At 41.2% G+C, this 18644-nt stretch overlaps 1 protein-coding gene across 1 annotated transcript; it reads left to right on the forward strand.

Annotated features, from left to right (window-relative positions):
* Nucleotides 1-3897: 3897 nt before the first annotated feature.
* PCTP (phosphatidylcholine transfer protein) lies at nucleotides 3898-13329 on the forward strand. The gene is made up of 6 exons (XM_059864444.1): nucleotides 3898-4141; nucleotides 6945-7062; nucleotides 10619-10698; nucleotides 11025-11196; nucleotides 11846-11913; nucleotides 12438-13329. Exons 1-6 carry the CDS (start codon nucleotides 3947-3949, stop codon nucleotides 12501-12503), a joined length of 699 nt encoding a protein of 232 aa, XP_059720427.1. The 5' UTR covers nucleotides 3898-3946; the 3' UTR covers nucleotides 12504-13329.
* The last annotated feature ends 5315 nt before the right edge of the window (nucleotides 13330-18644 follow it).

Below are 18644 nucleotides of genomic sequence, written 5' to 3' on the forward strand. Positions count from 1 at the left end.
AGGGCCAGGTAAATAGGTTGCATCTCTTTATCTCCCATTTATTTGCACTGGGAGTGTGTTACTTTCCAGAGAAACTGTGGCTGAAAGATGGAAATCAAAAACAGACATGGCCAAATGAAAGAGATGGGTTCTGACACCAGGAGTCCAGCACAATAAACTACCTACCAAAGGTAAAAAATACTTACTATCAGAAGGTAGAAAAACTGCAGAACTCCAGTTACCCTCTGAATCCTCTTCTATTTGGGTGGAACTCTGTTGAAACTGGATACTCCATACAGAAACAGTCATAGTTTGGGGTTCAATTCAACTCTATGAAGAAGGCCATTATAAACCAGTATTTAATAGCCACTTATGACATTTCAAGCAGTGCATGTTTTGTGCTATTTCTTTGTAAAAATCACCCTCCCTGCCTAAATATTTAGGAATAAAAACATATCATAAATAAACATATATATAATATATAAAATATATAAATGTTTTGATGTAGCGGACAGGCTATATTTTCTGTACACTCTAAAAATGTTGAAAAAACAGATTTCCCTTTGACTCATAGAAGAGAGGAGAATATAGACTGCCTTACACATGCATGGCTGTGATGGGAGATGCTGTTGTTACTTCTCAGTTTTTTGGATGAAGAATTGTCTTTTCGCAAACTGTAAAAGTCATGAAACAATTTGTGAGAGGCTTTTACATGATGCAGCCAATAAAGCAACAGCCAAAGCTTATAATTGCTTTGGCTGTGTGTACTAGAAATGCAAATGTACAAATTGTATAAATGGTAGGGCAGGACTATTCAGCAGTTTTGCAAAGTTTTTGGAATTACAGTAGTATATAAACGTCTGCAGAGCAGCTGAATTCATCAAAATCCCACATCTTTAGTTCATCTTCAAGATTTTTCAAAGTGCACCAGTGCCACACAGAGACAGATAGAGGAAAACACAATATAGCTGGGAACATTCTCCCACATATGGATGTCCATATTCAAAAGAAACACTGAAAATCACCTGGGGCCTGACAACATCAGTGTAGTATTCATTGCTGGTTTCAGTTCTAGCCAATATGATTTTCTGAGGTAGGAGTTGTCCAGTTTCCTGGTTTTGTTCCATGCCACAGAATTCATTGGATTACCCAGTACTGATTTCAGGAATGGGAAGGTTAGGTGTTAGCAGGGAATTAATACAGACTTATTTCCATTCTAAAAACAGGTGGAAGATTTAGGTACATTAATGCCACTGATAGCCCAAATCAGCAAGTTGCCTTGAGGTATATTTCCCACTCAGAGCAGCAGCAGCTAAATAGAATCATACAATCACAGAATGGTTTGGATTGGAAGGATCCTTAAGATCATCCCATCTTATTCCAACCCTTTGCCATGGGCAGGGTCAACTTCTACTAGACCAGGTACTAAAAGCCCAGTCCAACCTGTTCTTAAACACCACCAGGGATAAAAGCTAAACCTTCCCATACCAGAAAGCCTGGCTGAAATCCAGGTATGCTAACTACTACACTATAGGGTAACTAACCTGAAGCCTGAGGTCCACCAAGTATGTAGATCAAGTTATGGGCCCTTTTGAAACTCCCCCTCATTGTCCCAGAATAGTAACCCTCTATTTCCACTCGAATGGTATTTGGGTCCCTAATCCATGTGTGGGACTGGGTTTTGCTGTATCCAGGCTGCCTTTGGGTTCATGTTCCCACACCCAGCTGGCCCAGCACAGTTGCTGTCCCACAGTGTTGGGGCAGAGCAGTAGAAAATCAGTCCTGAGCTCATCCCATCCTACAGCCACTACCCAGCAGTGAAGATTCTAAAGGACCTGGATTCAAACTTCAGCTTGTATCCGTAAGCTAAGGGCAATACATGGAAATACAAGTACATAAACATACATGAAAACAAAAAATAAACTCTCAGAACAGCTTGTGCTTTCTTAGTAATCACCCCTCCTTATTTACCAAGAAAAAAAGGTCACATAGTAATGCCTTTTTCGAAAGCTTTGGTCCCTAGAGTGGCCTTGTGAGATAAATCTCTTTTTCCATGAAAGTGCTGGGGAAACAGGGAGTGGTCAGGCAGCTGAAGCCAACTTGCTGATGCCATGTAGACAACCATATAATGCAAAACATTGATTCTAAAATAATAGGCAACATGGAGCTGTGATCACTTCAGTCCTTTTGCACAAACAAGGAGATCAGGTAATCTCACAGGCATGTGCCCTAGCTGCATGTTAAAGATCAGTTCTTGACTCACAACTCCTCTTTTTTCATACTGGGTCAAAGTCACCTCTGTGCAAACAAGAGCCACAAGCTCTTCAGTTTCACTGAGCCCTACTTCAGAGAAAGAATGGGACTTAAAAGTGAGACATCAATCTGATAAAAGCTTTGCAAAAGTAAAGAAATATTTCTGCAAGAAAAACTAAGTTAATCTCACCTCCAGGCCATTGCCTCAAATTCCATTTTAAAGACCAGCTCCTCAGCTGGGTGGGCAGCACAGCTTCACCCAAGACAACTTAGCCAAGAAATTACTCATAAAGGATCAGCCATAAGAAATGTATTCCCTTGATATTTGGAGAACAAACTGGGCTCACTGAGAGCATGCCATTTTAATTAATGTTTAAAGAAAGAACAAAAAATAAGCCAAAATATTTATACCTATTATATAAATATTAGTAATAATAATAATAACACACATAAGATTACTACAAAAAATAAAAAAACTGAAATGTTTGCCAAGCAGTCTCAGTGGGGAAGTGAGAGCAGGTAAGATATGAGCAGATATTTATTATTATTATTATTTATTTATTACTTACATTATTTTATGAGGATGGTAAGGTCAAGTTCTGACATCAAATTTGCATACTGGGAGGAAGTTTGTGAGATGCAATCTTGCCTTCTGCCAAAATGCTCTCTCCAAAAGTTTTCTGGACTGTGCAAGGAAGAGGGTCAGCCTGTATGTCCAAACCAGTCTGCCAGAAATCCTCATGCTCTGCTTGCAAAACCAATTGACTGGAACTGGAAAGAACAGCTGACATAAGTAAACTCTTTGTCAAAGAGCTCAGCCACTTAGCAGGAAAGCTAGAAACACTACATTATTCCAGCCTTGCACAGAGGTTACACCAAATACATTGACTGCTGTTGCCAGTCAGTAGGTTTGATGATGTCCCACTGCTCAGAGCTCCTTGTTTTATTCTGAAGACAGTGTTCAGCACGGAAATCTCACAGGAATTAGAAGAATAAAGCTGTAATGAAAACTAATTTACAACTCCTCGAGAAAACCTGCCATAGTCACATTTTGAAGGCTTTAATGCTTGGCTGAGTGTGATAGGTGGTGTCACTGCAGAACCTGAGCAAGATACAAAATGTGTCCCTGCCAGTGGATTCCTCCTGCCCGGGAGCTCATCCCAGTGAAAGCTTTCTGTCCCCTTCCATCCTGTCCACCCCAGTGCAGCCCAGTCTGCCATGGGCCAGAGCCTGCTCCCCTCCTCTCGGCCAGGCTGGCTGGGTCTCCGTGGCGTGGGCCAGGGCCACACGCACCTGCCAAGCAGCTGTACAGCAGTTTTGGGTTCTTTATATAATACTCTTGTATGTACAGTCCATAAGGAAAACTGCCTGTCAAAATGTGAAGACATACAAAAATACACGTGCCCATAGTGTTCAGTGTGCGTTCTTGGGGAACACCCCAAAGGCCCTGAGCAGCACACTCAGGGACACCGCTCTGGCACCAGGCCAATGTCACACACACTCGAAGGCACCCCCACCGAGACCGCGCCTAGCCCGAGTGCGCCCGGAGCGCACCTGCAGGGCAGGGACGTGCCAAGAACCTGCCGTGACCCCCGAGCCCGCTCCCCCGGCCCCGCAGGTCCGGCGGGCCCGGCCCCGGGGCGGAGCGGGGCGGGCCGGGCCGGACGGAGGCAGTGTCCGGCCGGCGCTTGAGCCTGCACGGCCGCCACCGGGGATGGCGGGGCCGCCGGAGCTGGAGGGAGCGGCGGCGGCGCCGCCGGAGGCGGAGGAGTTGCTGTCGCGGGGCTTCTCGGAGGAGCAGTTTGGGGCCGCCTGCCGGGAGCTGGACCAGCCGGCGCCGGCCGCGGCGGGGCCCTGGCAGCTCCTGGTGGAGACCATGGGTGTGCGGATCTACCGGCTGTACCACCAGGTGGGCGGGCTCCGGCTGCCGGCCCGGAGCGGCCGAGGGGCGGTGGTGGCGGGGATGGGGGCGGTGGGTGACCGGGACCAGGGCCGTGGTGATGGGGACGGGGGGCGGTGGGTGGCGGGGATGCGGCGGGCCGTGGGTGGCGGGGATGGGGGCGGTGGTGACGGGGACGGGGGGCCGTGGGTGGCGGGGATGGGGGCGGTGGTGACGGGGATGCGGGGCCCGCGCGACCCTGCTCGCAGACGCGGGTTCCCCGCACAGGCCTGGGCTCGGTTTCTCCAGGCTCGCAGAAAGCAGCTTTCCGGGTAATGCCATTAAGTGCTGATGGGAAAGCTGCTGGGCCGCAGTGACCCCGCGGCGCCGAGCGTGTGAGCAGCTGGATGGGGAATTCCCAGGTGTTCGATGTGCCACCCTCCCGAGCCCCCTCGGAGGGGGTTTGTGGTCAGGGAATCGTGTCCCTAAACATCCCGAACCCCGCCCGTGTATAGCATCCTCTCTCCTGGAGCCCTCCCCCCTTCCTGCCTCTCTCAGAACTCCCTGCACACTGAGTTTCCACCCTTCGCCCTCTAAAATCAGGAGGTAGTTCAGAAAGGGTTGGAATGAAATTCTTCCCTTTTGGGGTGACTAACATCTTTAAAGAACTTCCGTAGTTTAGGAACTGACTTGTGATTGACAGTGTTTCCATTCTGACAGAGACTTATTATTCAATACTGGCTTCTAAATCTATATATAAATATATTGTTTTTTTAACTGAGTGGTCATAGTTCTCTCAGCTCCTTCTGGACTTCATGCTGTATTTTGCATGACAATTTTGTATTTGTATTCTGGGAAATCATTTCAGACATGGTAATGTTAGAAAAAAAACAGCAGGCACACAGGGCTGTGCTAAAGTCACAATGGGGTGAGGAAAGCCTCTTTAGAAAACCATCACTTCACGGACCTTGGAATTTTCTTTGGTGATAAATAGTCCCTGTTTACAGTGTGGATGTAATGGCAAGACAGTAGGTGCTCACAGTGCGAGGCTGGAGTGCCTGCCAGGTATCCATGCAAGAATTAGTGAGTTGCTGGAGTTCAGGGTGCTGGGGGTGTTCCTGATGGAGTGGATGAAGTAGAGGCTTTAGGATCAGAGCTCAACCCAGAACTGTAAATGCAAAGGAACTTTGGGAAGCTGGAGGCTGGATTTAGCCAGGCACATGGAACCAGGGAAGCCCTGGCTTACTGCAGTGGCTGTGCTGCTATTGTATGAATGCAGCTGGTGAGATGGAAAGTTTCTCAGGCTTCTCCTCCTCATCCTCTTGTGCTTTTATACAGAAGGACTGTAGAGCTAAAATGACTATTTGAAACTAAAAAAACCCATTTACAGGTGTCTGTCAATTTTAATGTAGTGTACAATGCCCCTAGTTGGGCTGCATGGACAGACTGCGTGGGATGCAAGGGACCTTTTCAAGACCAATCTTGTGACTCTTCTGGGAAATAAATCTCCTGTTTTGTCTTTCAGTTGCTTCAGATTGCTGCAAGAGAAGATGAAGTCTACAAGTAGGGTCTTTGTTTAAAGTTGTTACTGGAAAAATTAGCTTTTAGTACTTACTGAACTGCAGCTCCCCTGCAGCAGCAGTAGTCCAGGCAGCTGAAAGCAGTAATTATTCTTCCTGTTGTCTTCTCTTTTTTGCTTTGTCTTTCCACCTTTTCTGCAGGCTGCACAAATAGATCTGGGCCTTCCTGCTCAGTGCTGCATTCCAGCCAAGCTGATTGACTCTCCTGATGCCATGCCTCAGAAAAACAGAAACATTTCACTCTTTCTTTAACTTTCTTACTCTAAATTGCCGTTTTTCTTGTGAGAATAAAAATGTTCATGCCTCTTAGAAAGATGATGAGTGCATGGGGTTACACAGATACTGAATAGTTCAGGTTTGAAGCTAGTGATTGGTGCTTCAGTGAAGCCACAGTGAAGATGAGTAGCTTAAGCTTCTTGCTCACATTACTATTTTCTGGTACTTGAAATCCTCATCTTCTGGAGTTGATTTGTGAAGACAAGGAAAAGAAAATTCATCTGTTCACTAACAGAATGGTGTATAATTCTTCTTTTCCTTTCCTTGGGAATGCTTTGATTTGATTTCTACACTGTAAATATTAAATACTCTCATTGTTTTCATTTAGTCCTGAACTCTCATTGTTTTAATGTAGTCCTGAACTCGTACTAACAATGGTACAAACGTTGCTCTATAAGCACAGATGGAATTACCATATGTTGAAAATAACATTAAAACAGGAGATATCCTGCACTTCATCCTTTCAGTGCATACAGCTTTCTGAAAGAAAATAGCTGGTAAATATTCAAGGCAGATATGAGTGCATTGTATATAAGTGTGGATATTGTAAAGCCTTCTTGTATCCCAGCCTGATGCGTAAGCACAATTAACTTGCTGCAAGAATTAATGCTTCTGGTAAACCTCATTGTGGGCAGGATTCAGTTCACACTGACCACTGGAGATGAAAAGGGGATTGTGTTTGTGAAGAAACATGCTCCCTCTGGAACTCCTGATGAAGTAAAAGGGTACTGGTGTAAGGGAAGGAACAGCCATTGTGCAGGGCAGGTCAGCCTGGCTAGATTTACACTTTCATGTATAGATCAAAAAGTTGAGAGGTTAAAGACTGAATCTTATATTGTTTTCTGAGCACTTGCTTTCACAGCTCTTGAGTATATTTGTAATTTGTGCCCCACCTAACTTCCTTCAGCTGTTCTCCCTGATGGCAGAGTACTTCCCTTTCCTGTGTGACTTTCCCTCTCTTCATTCTGTTTCCACAGCAATCAGGACTTTATGAATATAAAATTTTTGGTGGTCTTGCTGACATTTCCCCAAAATTGTGTGCAGATGTCTACATGGACTTGGATTTCAGAAAAGAGTGGGATCAGTATGTTAAAGGTAAGCTCATCTAGGCAGTGTAAAAGCAAGCTGGAGTCCACATTGATTGTTCTGACTAAAACTTTCTTCAAAGTTATTTTGAAGTTACTGCCTCCAAAGACTTTGGGTCAGACTTAAATATCTTTTGGGATAAGGTTGCACTCTGCAAATACACAAGTAAACACTGATACGGAATCTCTGATGTCTCAACAGTATTTATCTTTCCTCTGGAATGAATTCTTTCCATATTGGTTAAAGCATATGATTGGCATCACTGGTTATGCTGGAGCACCTTGTAACTTCTAGTTGCAATGCTTTTAGTACATGTCTTGGGGAGAAATGGGGTGGTACCTTTTGTGCATCTTTGCATATGGCAGTGGAGCAGCGCATCATGGAATAGCAGGTTGGAAGGGACTTCTGGGTTCATCTGGTCCAAACTTCCTTGGTGAGAGTGCAGTCAAGACAAGATGGCCCAGCACCCTGTTTAGCTGAGTCTTAAAATTTGGCCTTGGGGAGATTATTTCAAAGGCTAATGTCATTGTGAAAATTTTTCCTCAGGCTTCCACCAGTTTGATGCATGATGGAATATTTTTTCCTGAAAGCATGGGTTGTTCTTGCCACATTTTACAGTCAGGAATGGGTGTATAGAGAGTGTATGGCTTTTATAGAGAAAGGAACAACTAATTTAGTTAAGTTTATTTAATGTTGTCTTTAAAAAAGGGCATTAAACCTGGATATCCATATGCTGTTAAAACATCCTAAGTCAGCATGAACAAGGTAAGGGTTCAGCTGATGTAGATATCTAGTAATCCATTTATTTTAAAGATGGGGAGCCTTTTCTTTTTAAGCCTGTGCTTGAAGTCAGAGCAGGCCAGTAAAACTCAAAAGTGGTCCAAGTGTTTTGCTGAACAAAGAGCAGTGTTAAAAACCAAAGACTGGTTAAATGTTGTGCTTGTTGGGTTTAGGACAGCTCCGTGGCGAATGATTGCTGATAATGCCAGTGGCTGCATTGATAGAGAGACCCATGAATTTAACTCATGTCAGTCTTGGTCAAGTTTAAGGAGCAGTGTCTTCATTAAGAAGTGTTAATTGTCAAAATGCTTAGTAGCTTTCTTGTAACAAAAGCCATTTTGCCATTAATGAAACAAAGAGTCAGAGTGGAACTCAGCATTATTGAATTGGATGTTAAAATATTCTGTTGAATTACTTCAGGAGTCTTTAAGTGCATTTAGGAGAAATGAATGCTTCTTAAATAAACACTTTTTTTTTTTTTTTTAATTCCTTCGTAGAGAAAAGAAAGGAAGCTGCTGGGGGAAGCTACACCCTTAAACTAAAAACTAGATAATGTTGCAGAGCTGACATTTATATCCTTGCTGACCATGGTTTGTTCATCTGTTAATTTATACTTGTGCTGGTGCTATAGGTCCAGCATTTCACAGAAATTAACTCTTAGAGGGCATAAATATAACTTAATGTTTTCCTTCCTAATTAAAAATTGACACAAGCCCACCTGTTTTTTAGGGTGGTACATATGATGAAAGTGCTAGCCAATGTTTTAAATGTAACCCCAGTTCAGCCTGGGTTTTTTCTTTCACATTTGGGAAGAAACCCCAGAAAACTTCCATTGAGAGCCTTCTTGCTCTTGGTGTTACTGTTTTTATTCCTTGGTGCTCTTACAGCCATGCCAGTGGCAGCCCAAAGGAGAATTCTCTGCTGAACTGCTGGCTGGCATTGAAATAAAAACCTGACTAGAGCAGAAGTAGCTGCCTTTTTAGCTGAAAAGGCAACTGCTTCTGCATGCTTCTGAATATCCACAACATGTGGACATCCTGAGACCTGGTTTGTGCTGCAGCTACCAATCCAGCAGGGAAGTTGTGACTGAACTGTAGAGTAGTGACTGAGGTACCACGTGCTTCTGTGGCATGATGCAAAATGGCTGGGCCTGAGCAGTACTGAAACTTGCTAGTCCTGATTGTGGCACCTTCCTGATTGAGATCAGACTTCCCAACAATTTCACATAACTGAATGTTGAAGCAGTAAGTGCTGCTATCCCTACTATGGATAGAATGGACTTGTGATCTCTTGTAGTGATGCTAAATGAAATCAGATTATTACTAAAATGCGCTGTATTCTGGTTTGAAGTGAACGCAGGTGGGATGTGGTTTATGTATTGTGGTTTTTTCCTGTGTTTGCAAAGATTCACAGGTAAATGAGGTAGCTAATAACAGTTGTATTGGGGTCTTTAAAACAGTGTCATGGTGCCTTTGTAAAAGGAAATCTCTGTGGTTAGGAGTAAAAGCTAAGTGAATCCAATGCTCCAGTGACCTCTGGTGGAAAACATAAACGTTGTGGGTTATTACAACACCAGGTGCATCCAGTACTGCTGCAGCTGGAGAAGAGGAGAAGCTGTTTCTGTAGGTGACAGCTGATCTGCAGGGCATGCCAACAGAAGCCTGGTTTGGAATATATTATATAGGGAAAGAATCTCCCATCTGAGACACTGTTCTTGCCTTGTCAATGAGATTATCAGTTTATTCTGGCCTCACTTTCAAAAACCTGGCTCTGGAGGATATAGAGCATCTCAGGCACAAGTCTGCTGTAAAGAAAGAAACACTGTGACTGTTAAGGTGAGCCACCTTTCAGGATCACACTCTTCTTTACTCCAGACTCTGAGCCAGCAGTTCACCCTGGCTCAGCCCCAGGGCTCGTCAGGTCCATTGCCCTTTTAGTGGCAGTTGCTGCCTCAGGGAAGGAAGCTGTACTGTAGATAGGTTTTCAAACTCGATTATGTGGTTTGATTAGAACTAATTTTTCTCCTTCATGCCAGACTACTCTCCAACTGAGTCACTGCCATGTTTTAGGCACTATTCTTAGGTAACTTTTTTTCATATTCTGCTGCCTTCTGATTTGAGTTTCCAGGCAGACTGAAGGTGGTGTAAGGAAGGCTCATAAACTGCTCAAGATTCTGGTTTGCTGTTGCATGTATATACTGCTGTGAAATTCCTGACAGCTTTTCCAAAATTCATTAATCCCTCATGTAAGATGTCTTCAGGTGTTAGAAAGCTGCACTCATCCTGTGTAATTCATCAGTATAATTTATAAGCACATTGTACTTATACTGTATACTCATCAGTATAATTTATAAGCACATTGTACTCGTGACTTAGGCTTGTGTGGAACATGCACAGGTGAGGAATTAGCTTTGAGATGGAAAGGCTTTGAATGAGTAAACTGTTGGAAAAGGAATTCAACTCTGTTGCCCTCAGAATTGTTCTCATTTTATGTTCTGGGGTTTTTTGGATTTTTTTTGCGGGGGGGGGATTTTTTTCCCACCAATTAATCCAATAGCCAAAGAAAAACAGGCCACCTATTTTTGTCTATTTGATTCCTGAACAATCCTGGTACAGGACTTCTTAATGTCTGTTACTGCTAAAATTCTACATACCTATCAATTTTGACATCAGGGTTGCATGTAAAATGTGTTCATGTCAGAAATCTGAGCAGTTCTTGATACCATCTATATTTCTGTTGCAGTAGAAGTTAAAAATACCTAACAGTCTTCTTTTTTCAACTTTAGAACTCTATGAGGAAACATATGATGGTGAAAAAGTAATCTACTGGGAAGTGAAGTACCCTTTTCCTCTCTCAAACAGAGATGTATCCTTTCAAGTTTTTGTTCCTTCTGCAGTTTTTGCCACTTTGTCATCCAGGAATCCCAACAATGAACTGATTCCATCACTGCTGCACCGATCTAAGATCTTGCAGTCCTCGTGCTACATGAATATATATGGCATGAAAAGGAGTGTGGGTGCCTCTTCCCACACAGAGCTAGAGCTCCCACAGCTGACTTACTGCTCTGCAGGATTGAATCCTGTAGGGACGCAAAAAATAACTTGAAGGCTGTTTGTGATGGAATTCACTTGTCAGCTCCTCATGCCTCAAACTGAGATTGTTTTGACATAGCTCCTCAACTTGCAGTGCAGTATGTCTATATCCGGGAGTGCCGGGAGATGGATGTGCATGGGAGGAAGATCTGGGTTGTGTTAGCAAAAAGTGTGGTGGTTCCTCAGTGCCCTGAGAAGCCTGGTATTATCAGAGTTAAGAGCTATAAACAAAGCCTGGTAATTGAAAGTGATGGCAAGGCTGGATGTAAAGGTAAGAGGTCAAGAAAACGTATTACAAGTCGTGTAGGCAGGGAGTGTATATATTAGCAAATCACACAAAGAGTGGGACTGGAAATTTTAAGCCAAGGGTTGCTTTAAAATGAAACCTTAAATGTCCAGTGCAGTGCACTACTGTGAAGAATCTTTTTATGTAGCATTTGGGTTGGGTAGTTAAGAATAGCCTACTGATCACTTCCTTCTGCACTCCCATCCCACCCCCAGTCTGTACTTCTTTTCCTGCCAGACAGTTGAGCTGGGGAGACTCTGCTGCAATTTTCTTAACTCAGCAATGATTTAAGTATTGTGTTTGACAGATGTATAGATTAAAGGTTAGCCTAGAGCTTGACTTCTGTCTGAAATTAGTCTTTTAAAGACAGTCTTATTTTATAAGACAGGGTGCCAAAAATGGTTTACAGTAATCTAAATGCCTGTTTTGACTCTGTCAGCTTCCCAGAGGTTAACAGGGAATGCCTGTATTTACTTCACATTTCACTTCAGGACAAGCTGAATTTTTTGTGCAGAATTTAGAGTAGAACTGTTGTAGTTGGTGCTTCAGTGATGCACACTGACAGTTTCTGTCACAGTGTGTTAGAGCTGAGTCTCAGGTAACTGGTATCTGCTAACTTCTCTCTCCTCTCTAGTCTATATGTACTATTTTGATAATCCTGGTGGCATGATTCCAACCTGGCTGGTCAACTGGGCTGCCAAGGTAAGCAAAGGATACAGATAATGATCTTTGGCTAATCTGTTTCAAGCAGTGAAGTCACTGCAGTCATACCCATCTTCTACATTTTGGGCAGAATTATTTTTTTCTGAAGATATATTGGCGTTCCTAGCTTTTACACAGTCCCATATTTTCTGTCTCACTATTGTATGCTCTCATGACAATCATCTTAATTAACTTACTTATTTTAATTCCTGTCAAATTCCTTTGGTTTTTTAACCAGGCAGGTAAATTTCTGCAGCAAACTCCAAATAATCTGTGTTTCAGAGAATATATGAATAGCCTCAAGACCAGCAAACTTCAGTGATGTGGTTTGTTCCCAAAGTATTCAAGGAATGGCTTGATGCTATGTACCAGATCTTAGACTTGTATCTTAGGCAATTGGATATTAGATCTTAGAACTGTATCTGTTTGAAATCCTTGATCTATATAAAGGGAGTTTTCATCTTGCTTATAGTTTTTATTGATTTCATTATGCAAGAATAACTTTTCTGCCTTTCTCTTTACAGAGTGGTGTGCCTGCTTTCTTGAAGGATATACAAAAAGCTTGCCTTAATTATTCTAAGAGCAGATAGGTGTTGAAATCGATCTTAATCATTTAATTCCTAGATCTCTGCTCTTACAGGAGCAGATGTTATATATTATACTGGATAAAATCTACCTCTAATATTGGAAAAAAATTTATTTTAGTTGAGTTATGCCTTGAGGTTTATTAGATTTTTTTTTTTCCATCTCCAATTGAAGAGCTGGCCACTGGCAAGGTAGCACCAATATTAGCTGCAGCTTTTGAAAGTACTCACATTTGGCCTTGTTCTCCATGCTGTGTTTATGCTGGTTGTCAATTAGAGGAGTTCTGTGATGGATATGTTACATCCTTGCACAAGAGACAACAGTCTTACTAGAGAAATGTCTGAACTTGGACTGCAGATTATGTGCATGTGTTATGCCTGGATCTGCTTTTGCTACCCAAGTTTGTCATTCTTAAACTCTCTGCCTGATATAAACCTAAAAAATGCTGAGGAATGAGGTAAATTAGAAGAAAAGTGCAGTAGGAGGTCTGTGATGCTAAGCTCCCTTAAATCCAGCTGTAAAAAGAGCAAGCCTAAAGCCTTGCATTCACAGCTCCATACTTCTCTATGAAATGTAAAAACCTTTATTTGTGTCCAGCTAGAAGAAAAAGGAGGTGACTTCTTGCATGTCTGATTTAAGGGGAACAAGTTTTATCTTCAGAGTCAGTAGCCTTACCTATAAAACAGCTTGGACACCAACTTGAAACTGGAGTTTTAAAATTTTAAAATGGGTGCTTGCCACTGAATGTGGATGAGCTTGATGTGGAACTTGGGCTTGCTTGCATTTTTAAATTTCATGCTGATATAAAGAGTGGATGGTGACACACTAAAAGCTCAACTGAGCAGGAAATTAAATTTCCAGCACCTTTTATTGGGGGAGGGTGGGGGGGCTGTGGGGAGGAGGGACAGGGGGTGCGTAAAAGAATGAGAGGACATCATTCTCAGGGATTTAAAATATTCAACATTTTTCCTAAATCTGATCCTGTTCATGAATAAGTCTGGTAATAGAGCAGCTTTGTGTTGTTAAAAAATAAACAATTGAAATTATTCCTGTACATCTTGTGTGAATATTTCCAATAAATCATTATTTTGTCCATGTAGTGTTCTTGTTCTGTCTCCTAAGTTTTAGAGTTCCATGCTGGGCAGGTCACAAATGAAAGGCTGATACTGTGAGCTGCCTTACTTTTAAAGGATTTTGAAAGAATAAGTTGGATTGGAATTAAGCAGGATTCTTGTGTTCTGCCAGCAATTCAGGCATTTTTCAATGTGTTTGACTTGGAGACTGTCACTGGATTGAATATTACAGTGTTACAGAACATAACAAAATTTTAAAAGGAGTCTATCTGAGGATGAATCTTCCTGGATCAATGATGGAGACTAATCAATTTGCAGTTTTTACTGAACAAAACTGACCTCTGTGCCACAATAGTGCAAAACTTACTGTAATTGTAAACCTACCCTAAAATTTGAGTTGAAATTTACAAGCAACGTGTACCTAGTGAGCTGAGTATGAGCACAGAGATGAATCATGTACAAAAGAGGTCATTTTTTCATTCTTTTTCTCCAGACAATCTAATTTTGTTTAGTCTTTAAGGAAGTGAAAGCAGGAGAAAGACTGAAAGCATTTTATAGTCATGAATTCACTTTGTCTTAGTTACTTATCACCAAGACAGGGTATCCATGTGTGTGCAGAGACACTGAAGCTGAGAGTTCAGGGGGCTGAATGGCTCCATTGTCAATCCTGCTGAAAACTGGATTTCCTGCAGACCCTGCACTGAGCATGTAGAATCCACAGCCTTTGCTCACATATCCATGCTGAAACCATTGCACAGGCAGCTTCTTGTGCTATACACAACTTTCTAAATTAAAACAGAAGATACTAAACCCAGCTTTTCCGCTGCTTACAAGTAACTAAGCAATGATGTGAGATGAAAGCACTATCAGATCTTGTCTTTAGTTCCCTGTGGGCTTTTAAAGTAACATAAATATGCAGTGATGCTTCACTTTAAGTCTGGGTTACTACACCCATCTTTGTATTACTAGAGAAGAAAAGTTCCAGCCTGTGTGATGAGGCTTCATATCTGCATGGAAGATTGTAACTAGAAAGAGATGGTATTTTCAGTCTTTGGATGTAAAGACATTCTTAAATCATTTTGGAGCATTATAAATGACTGATTAAATATTGATCTCCCATAAATTATACACGTGTCATGCCAGCCTTTCTGGATAGCTTGAGCAGGAATTTACCTGCAGTGAAAGTTGTTAAGTCACCATGCATTATGAATTCTGATGCACAGGGTTATAAAACATGAAACCCCCTTCCCATGCTATTTGTTCATGTAGCACCTTGAAGTTGGTTTTGTTTCATCAGCTTGCCTAAAACTGGAGTGCAAAGTTAGTTCTTTTAGTGATCTGTTGTAAGCAAATGATTGTTTGAATAAAAAAAAATGAACATTTCTGTTATGTGAGACTGAGCCTCTCATCTTCTCTATCCCACCCCAATTAACAGACCGGGAGGTGTCACACTGCAGATTAACAGGGACTAATGAAGTTTTCTCAGCAGACAAATAGAAGGGGAGCAATTCTGTAGTTTCAGTCAACAAAGAGGCATCTGCTCCAAAGTGCAATATCAAGAGTTTGCATAAATCATAAGAAGCTTTGGATCTATTCTCATATAGAACTTCTGTTCTAAATTTAGCAGCTCTTACTGTAACATGTTTTGGCATGTTCTTCACAGAAAGAAGTGGTGTTTTTTTTGGAATGACTGGTTCCCCATCCCCTGTTTCCATAAGGAATGAGGCTGTAATAAAATGAATATAAACCATTCTTCCACAATGTGTTCCAGCCATCCAACTCCATTCTTTCCGTGCGATCTCTCTGTAAAATGAATGTATTTGAGTTGGAAGGTAAAGGGAAAGATTCCCAGTAACTCAAAGTCACCACAGAGAATGATGTCACATTCACAGTCGCTGGTGCTGCCTCTTAGAAGATGATGTGCAAAGGGAAACAGAAGTTGTCTTTGCTCAGGAAACAACTGGTTGATTCTTCACTTCTCAAGCAGGCCATCATGTGTTTTATGATTTAGTGGAACAAAAAATTTGGGAAGACAGGGGGATAGACAGCTAATGCTAGTCCATGCTAGTAGATGATCCATCTTCCCAGCAACAATTTTCCGTTATGTCAATTTTCTATGTACAAAGAACATTTTCAAAAGGGATCTAATTATACTTAAATGTCACTCAACTGAGAGTGATTTCTCCCTAAGCACAGATTTGCCTTCCTCTATCAAGATGATAATTCATAACCAAATTTACTGTCTCACTGTAGTTCTCTGATCAAACTAGTACACTTTCAGACAAAAACCTTTGTTTTCACTCCTCTCAGTTAAAATTCACTGAAAACTTCCATAGAAGTTAGTTTCCAAAATAAAAAAGAAGGCTTATGGCAGTAGCAGAGTTGCTATAAATCCAGATGGACTGTATGAAGGATAAATGCATTTTGAGAAGCAATAAAAAAGAAAAAAATCTCTACAGCAAAATTGGTTTTGCTGGGTTTTTTCATACCACTTTTGTTCACAACTGCAGACTTTGGAGTCCTGATCAATAAGGTAAATAAAACTGGTGTTAAAGCATCCTACTCATTCTTCTCTGTAAGTCCCAAGGAACATATTAATTAGGATTACATGTGCACACATAAAGAGAATGTCATTTTTCTGTTAGCTAAGTATTCCCTGTTCTTTGAGAACTTGACCATAAACAATTATTCTCATTTGGAACTGAATGATAAATGTATCCTTGGAGTCCTGCTGTGAGACAGGAACATTTTAAATGGGAACTCTCCACTGGAAACCTTAATTTCCAAAGTAAGGACTGCATCCTGTGAATAAGTGTTTCGATGGAACCCGCCTTAATAATCATGTCAAAAGGGCTTAAACACACATATTCATTTTAGTTTGTGAAAAATTTCCTGCATTCCAGCTGTGAAGCAGGTTAAACTGAAAGGTGTTCCTGCAGTGTAAGCACAAGTACCTGTAATATTACGATTTAAGTGAGTTTGCCTTTATCTGTACTCTCTGGATTTCCTGCAAATTCTAATATTTTTCTAAGGCCTGTTTCAGCTCTGGAGGCAAAAGAGATTATGTGATGGACTGTAAGAATCAAGTTTTGCTCCAAGCTTAATTATCCTATCATTCTTCATATATGGAAGAAACCTATGAGAATTAATCATGTTATTCCTAGAATGACAAGTTTGGGATTGAAGCAGTTCTACAACACATAAGGCCAAGGGCTCCTCTCTGCTGTACATACTAGGACCAGAGGCCTGCTGTGAAGTCACAAGGCTCACTGCATTTCTGCATGTCTTGGGAGGTTTTAAGTCTTTCCTTGTTTCGATCACTCAGAGCCATGGGGGTTTGGCTTTTATTATTCCTGGTGTGTATACATGTCTTCCAAAACATGATAGAAATTGTGTGTAATTGCCTGGAAATGGATATTTCACATTCAGCTGCAACTTGGAGTTATACTTAAGGGGGAATTTTAAATATTATTTTTATTGAGACCAGGCTACTGCTGTGCATTTCAAAGTTAATGTGTTTTCTCAGCATGGAAACCATAGAATTGATTTGTACATTTGAGTGGATCTCACAAGAGGCCAAAATTGCCAGTCAACCATTAACCCTGTGAAATGCTCATGATGCTGTTCAACTTTTCAAATTAGAACAAACAGTAGGAACATGCTTTCAGCAGGAAATTACTGTTACACTACAAGATCTATTGTCTCAGAGTGTGAGGTGGGTATGTGTAAGAGTACATGGCCTTCCACGGATTTTTTTTCTTATAATATGGGAATAATCTGACCCTTGATAACATTTAAGGTGTGGTTCTAAGAAACATGAAGTTGAGAGCATTATCACTGAATAATGAGCTTGATAAATTCAGTACAATGACAGTCAGGCATTTAGAAAAATGACTTTTAAATCCATTTGGAACAAGTTAGAGAATAACAATGAAGAAGTAATCTGAGGATCTTTTAAGGTCTTTCAGCAAAGACAGGCCTAGAAGTACCTGCCAGGTCACCAAAAGCAATTATAGGAATCACATAAGTCCTTCCCTTGCATAAAGTATGATTCACAATTTTGTGCTTAACCCATCCTCTCTTTCAGACCTGTAATTCTATATGCTCAATATCTTTGCTACTAAGTTTGTTGTGAAAATATGACTAGTGTAGAGAACTTGTATTTTGCTCTTTTTTAAAATAATTTCTTTAATGGCCAGTAGATATCAGAATATTTTATGCCAAAATAAAGGAAGTTTTTCTCAGTGATGATAATCAGCCATGAAACAAATTGCTTTGAGAGACTGAAATCTCTGGTTTTCGAGATACTCAAAGCTGAAGTGGACAAGGCCCCAGGCAATTTATCTGACCTTGAAATTAGAGCCAGCCTCAAATTTGTTGCTGCTGTGATCTGTGGGTTTGACTGGATGATGAGATGATCCCATATGTCCCTTCCAAGCTGAATTATTACAAAATTTTCAATATTAATAAATCTAGGAGATTACAGTGTGAATCCTTCTGAGAAGGCAGCATTATTTTCTTTCCAAATACTGTTATTTAACAGACTGACTTCCACTGAGATACAATGAGACACACAAGTGTATGAAAAACCTACAATCAAAATCTGTATTAAAACCAGGTACATAGATATTTTTGGCAAGATACTTTTTGTAATCTGCTTTATTGCTTTAGGTTCTTATTGTAACTAAAATTATTGGTATGAAGTCAGTGAGAAATCTGGGAAATTGAAACTAAATTAAATGAAGGCAGACTTTCTGAATCCTTGCTAGTGAAACAACACCAAAATAAGCATTGCATTACATTACATAAGAAAGAGCATTATTGAGTGAGAGCATGGTGACTAAGTTTGGAAAAGGACAGCAAGAGCAGACAAACTGAGGCTGGGCTGCACACTCCCAGAAATGTTACTGGTGCTATTTGTTATTGCTCATTTCCTGTTGCATCCAGCAGCTGCAGATCATATCTGAAAGGTTAAAAGCTGGGAAAGGGCCAACTGGGCAAGGTTGAGATGTAATCAAAGAGAAGATGAAATGCAGATTTAGAATATGTAAGAATTCCATGATGATCCTGTAG

The sequence above is a fragment of the Haemorhous mexicanus genome, chromosome 20 (assembly GCF_027477595.1).
Source record: "Haemorhous mexicanus isolate bHaeMex1 chromosome 20, bHaeMex1.pri, whole genome shotgun sequence".
Lineage (NCBI taxonomy): Eukaryota > Metazoa > Chordata > Aves > Passeriformes > Fringillidae > Haemorhous > Haemorhous mexicanus.

Bases quoted from the DNA above. Each gene is read 5' to 3' on its own strand.
- PCTP (XM_059864444.1), top strand. From the start codon at position 3,947: ATGGCGGGGCCGCCGGAGCTGGAGGGAGCGGCGGCGGCGCCGCCGGAG. The intron at 7,063-10,618 runs GTAAGCTCATCT...TTTCAACTTTAG, and splicing joins GTGGGATCAGTATGTTAAAG to AACTCTATGAGGAAACATAT. The intron at 11,197-11,845 runs GTAAGAGGTCAA...TCTCCTCTCTAG, and splicing joins TGGCAAGGCTGGATGTAAAG to TCTATATGTACTATTTTGAT.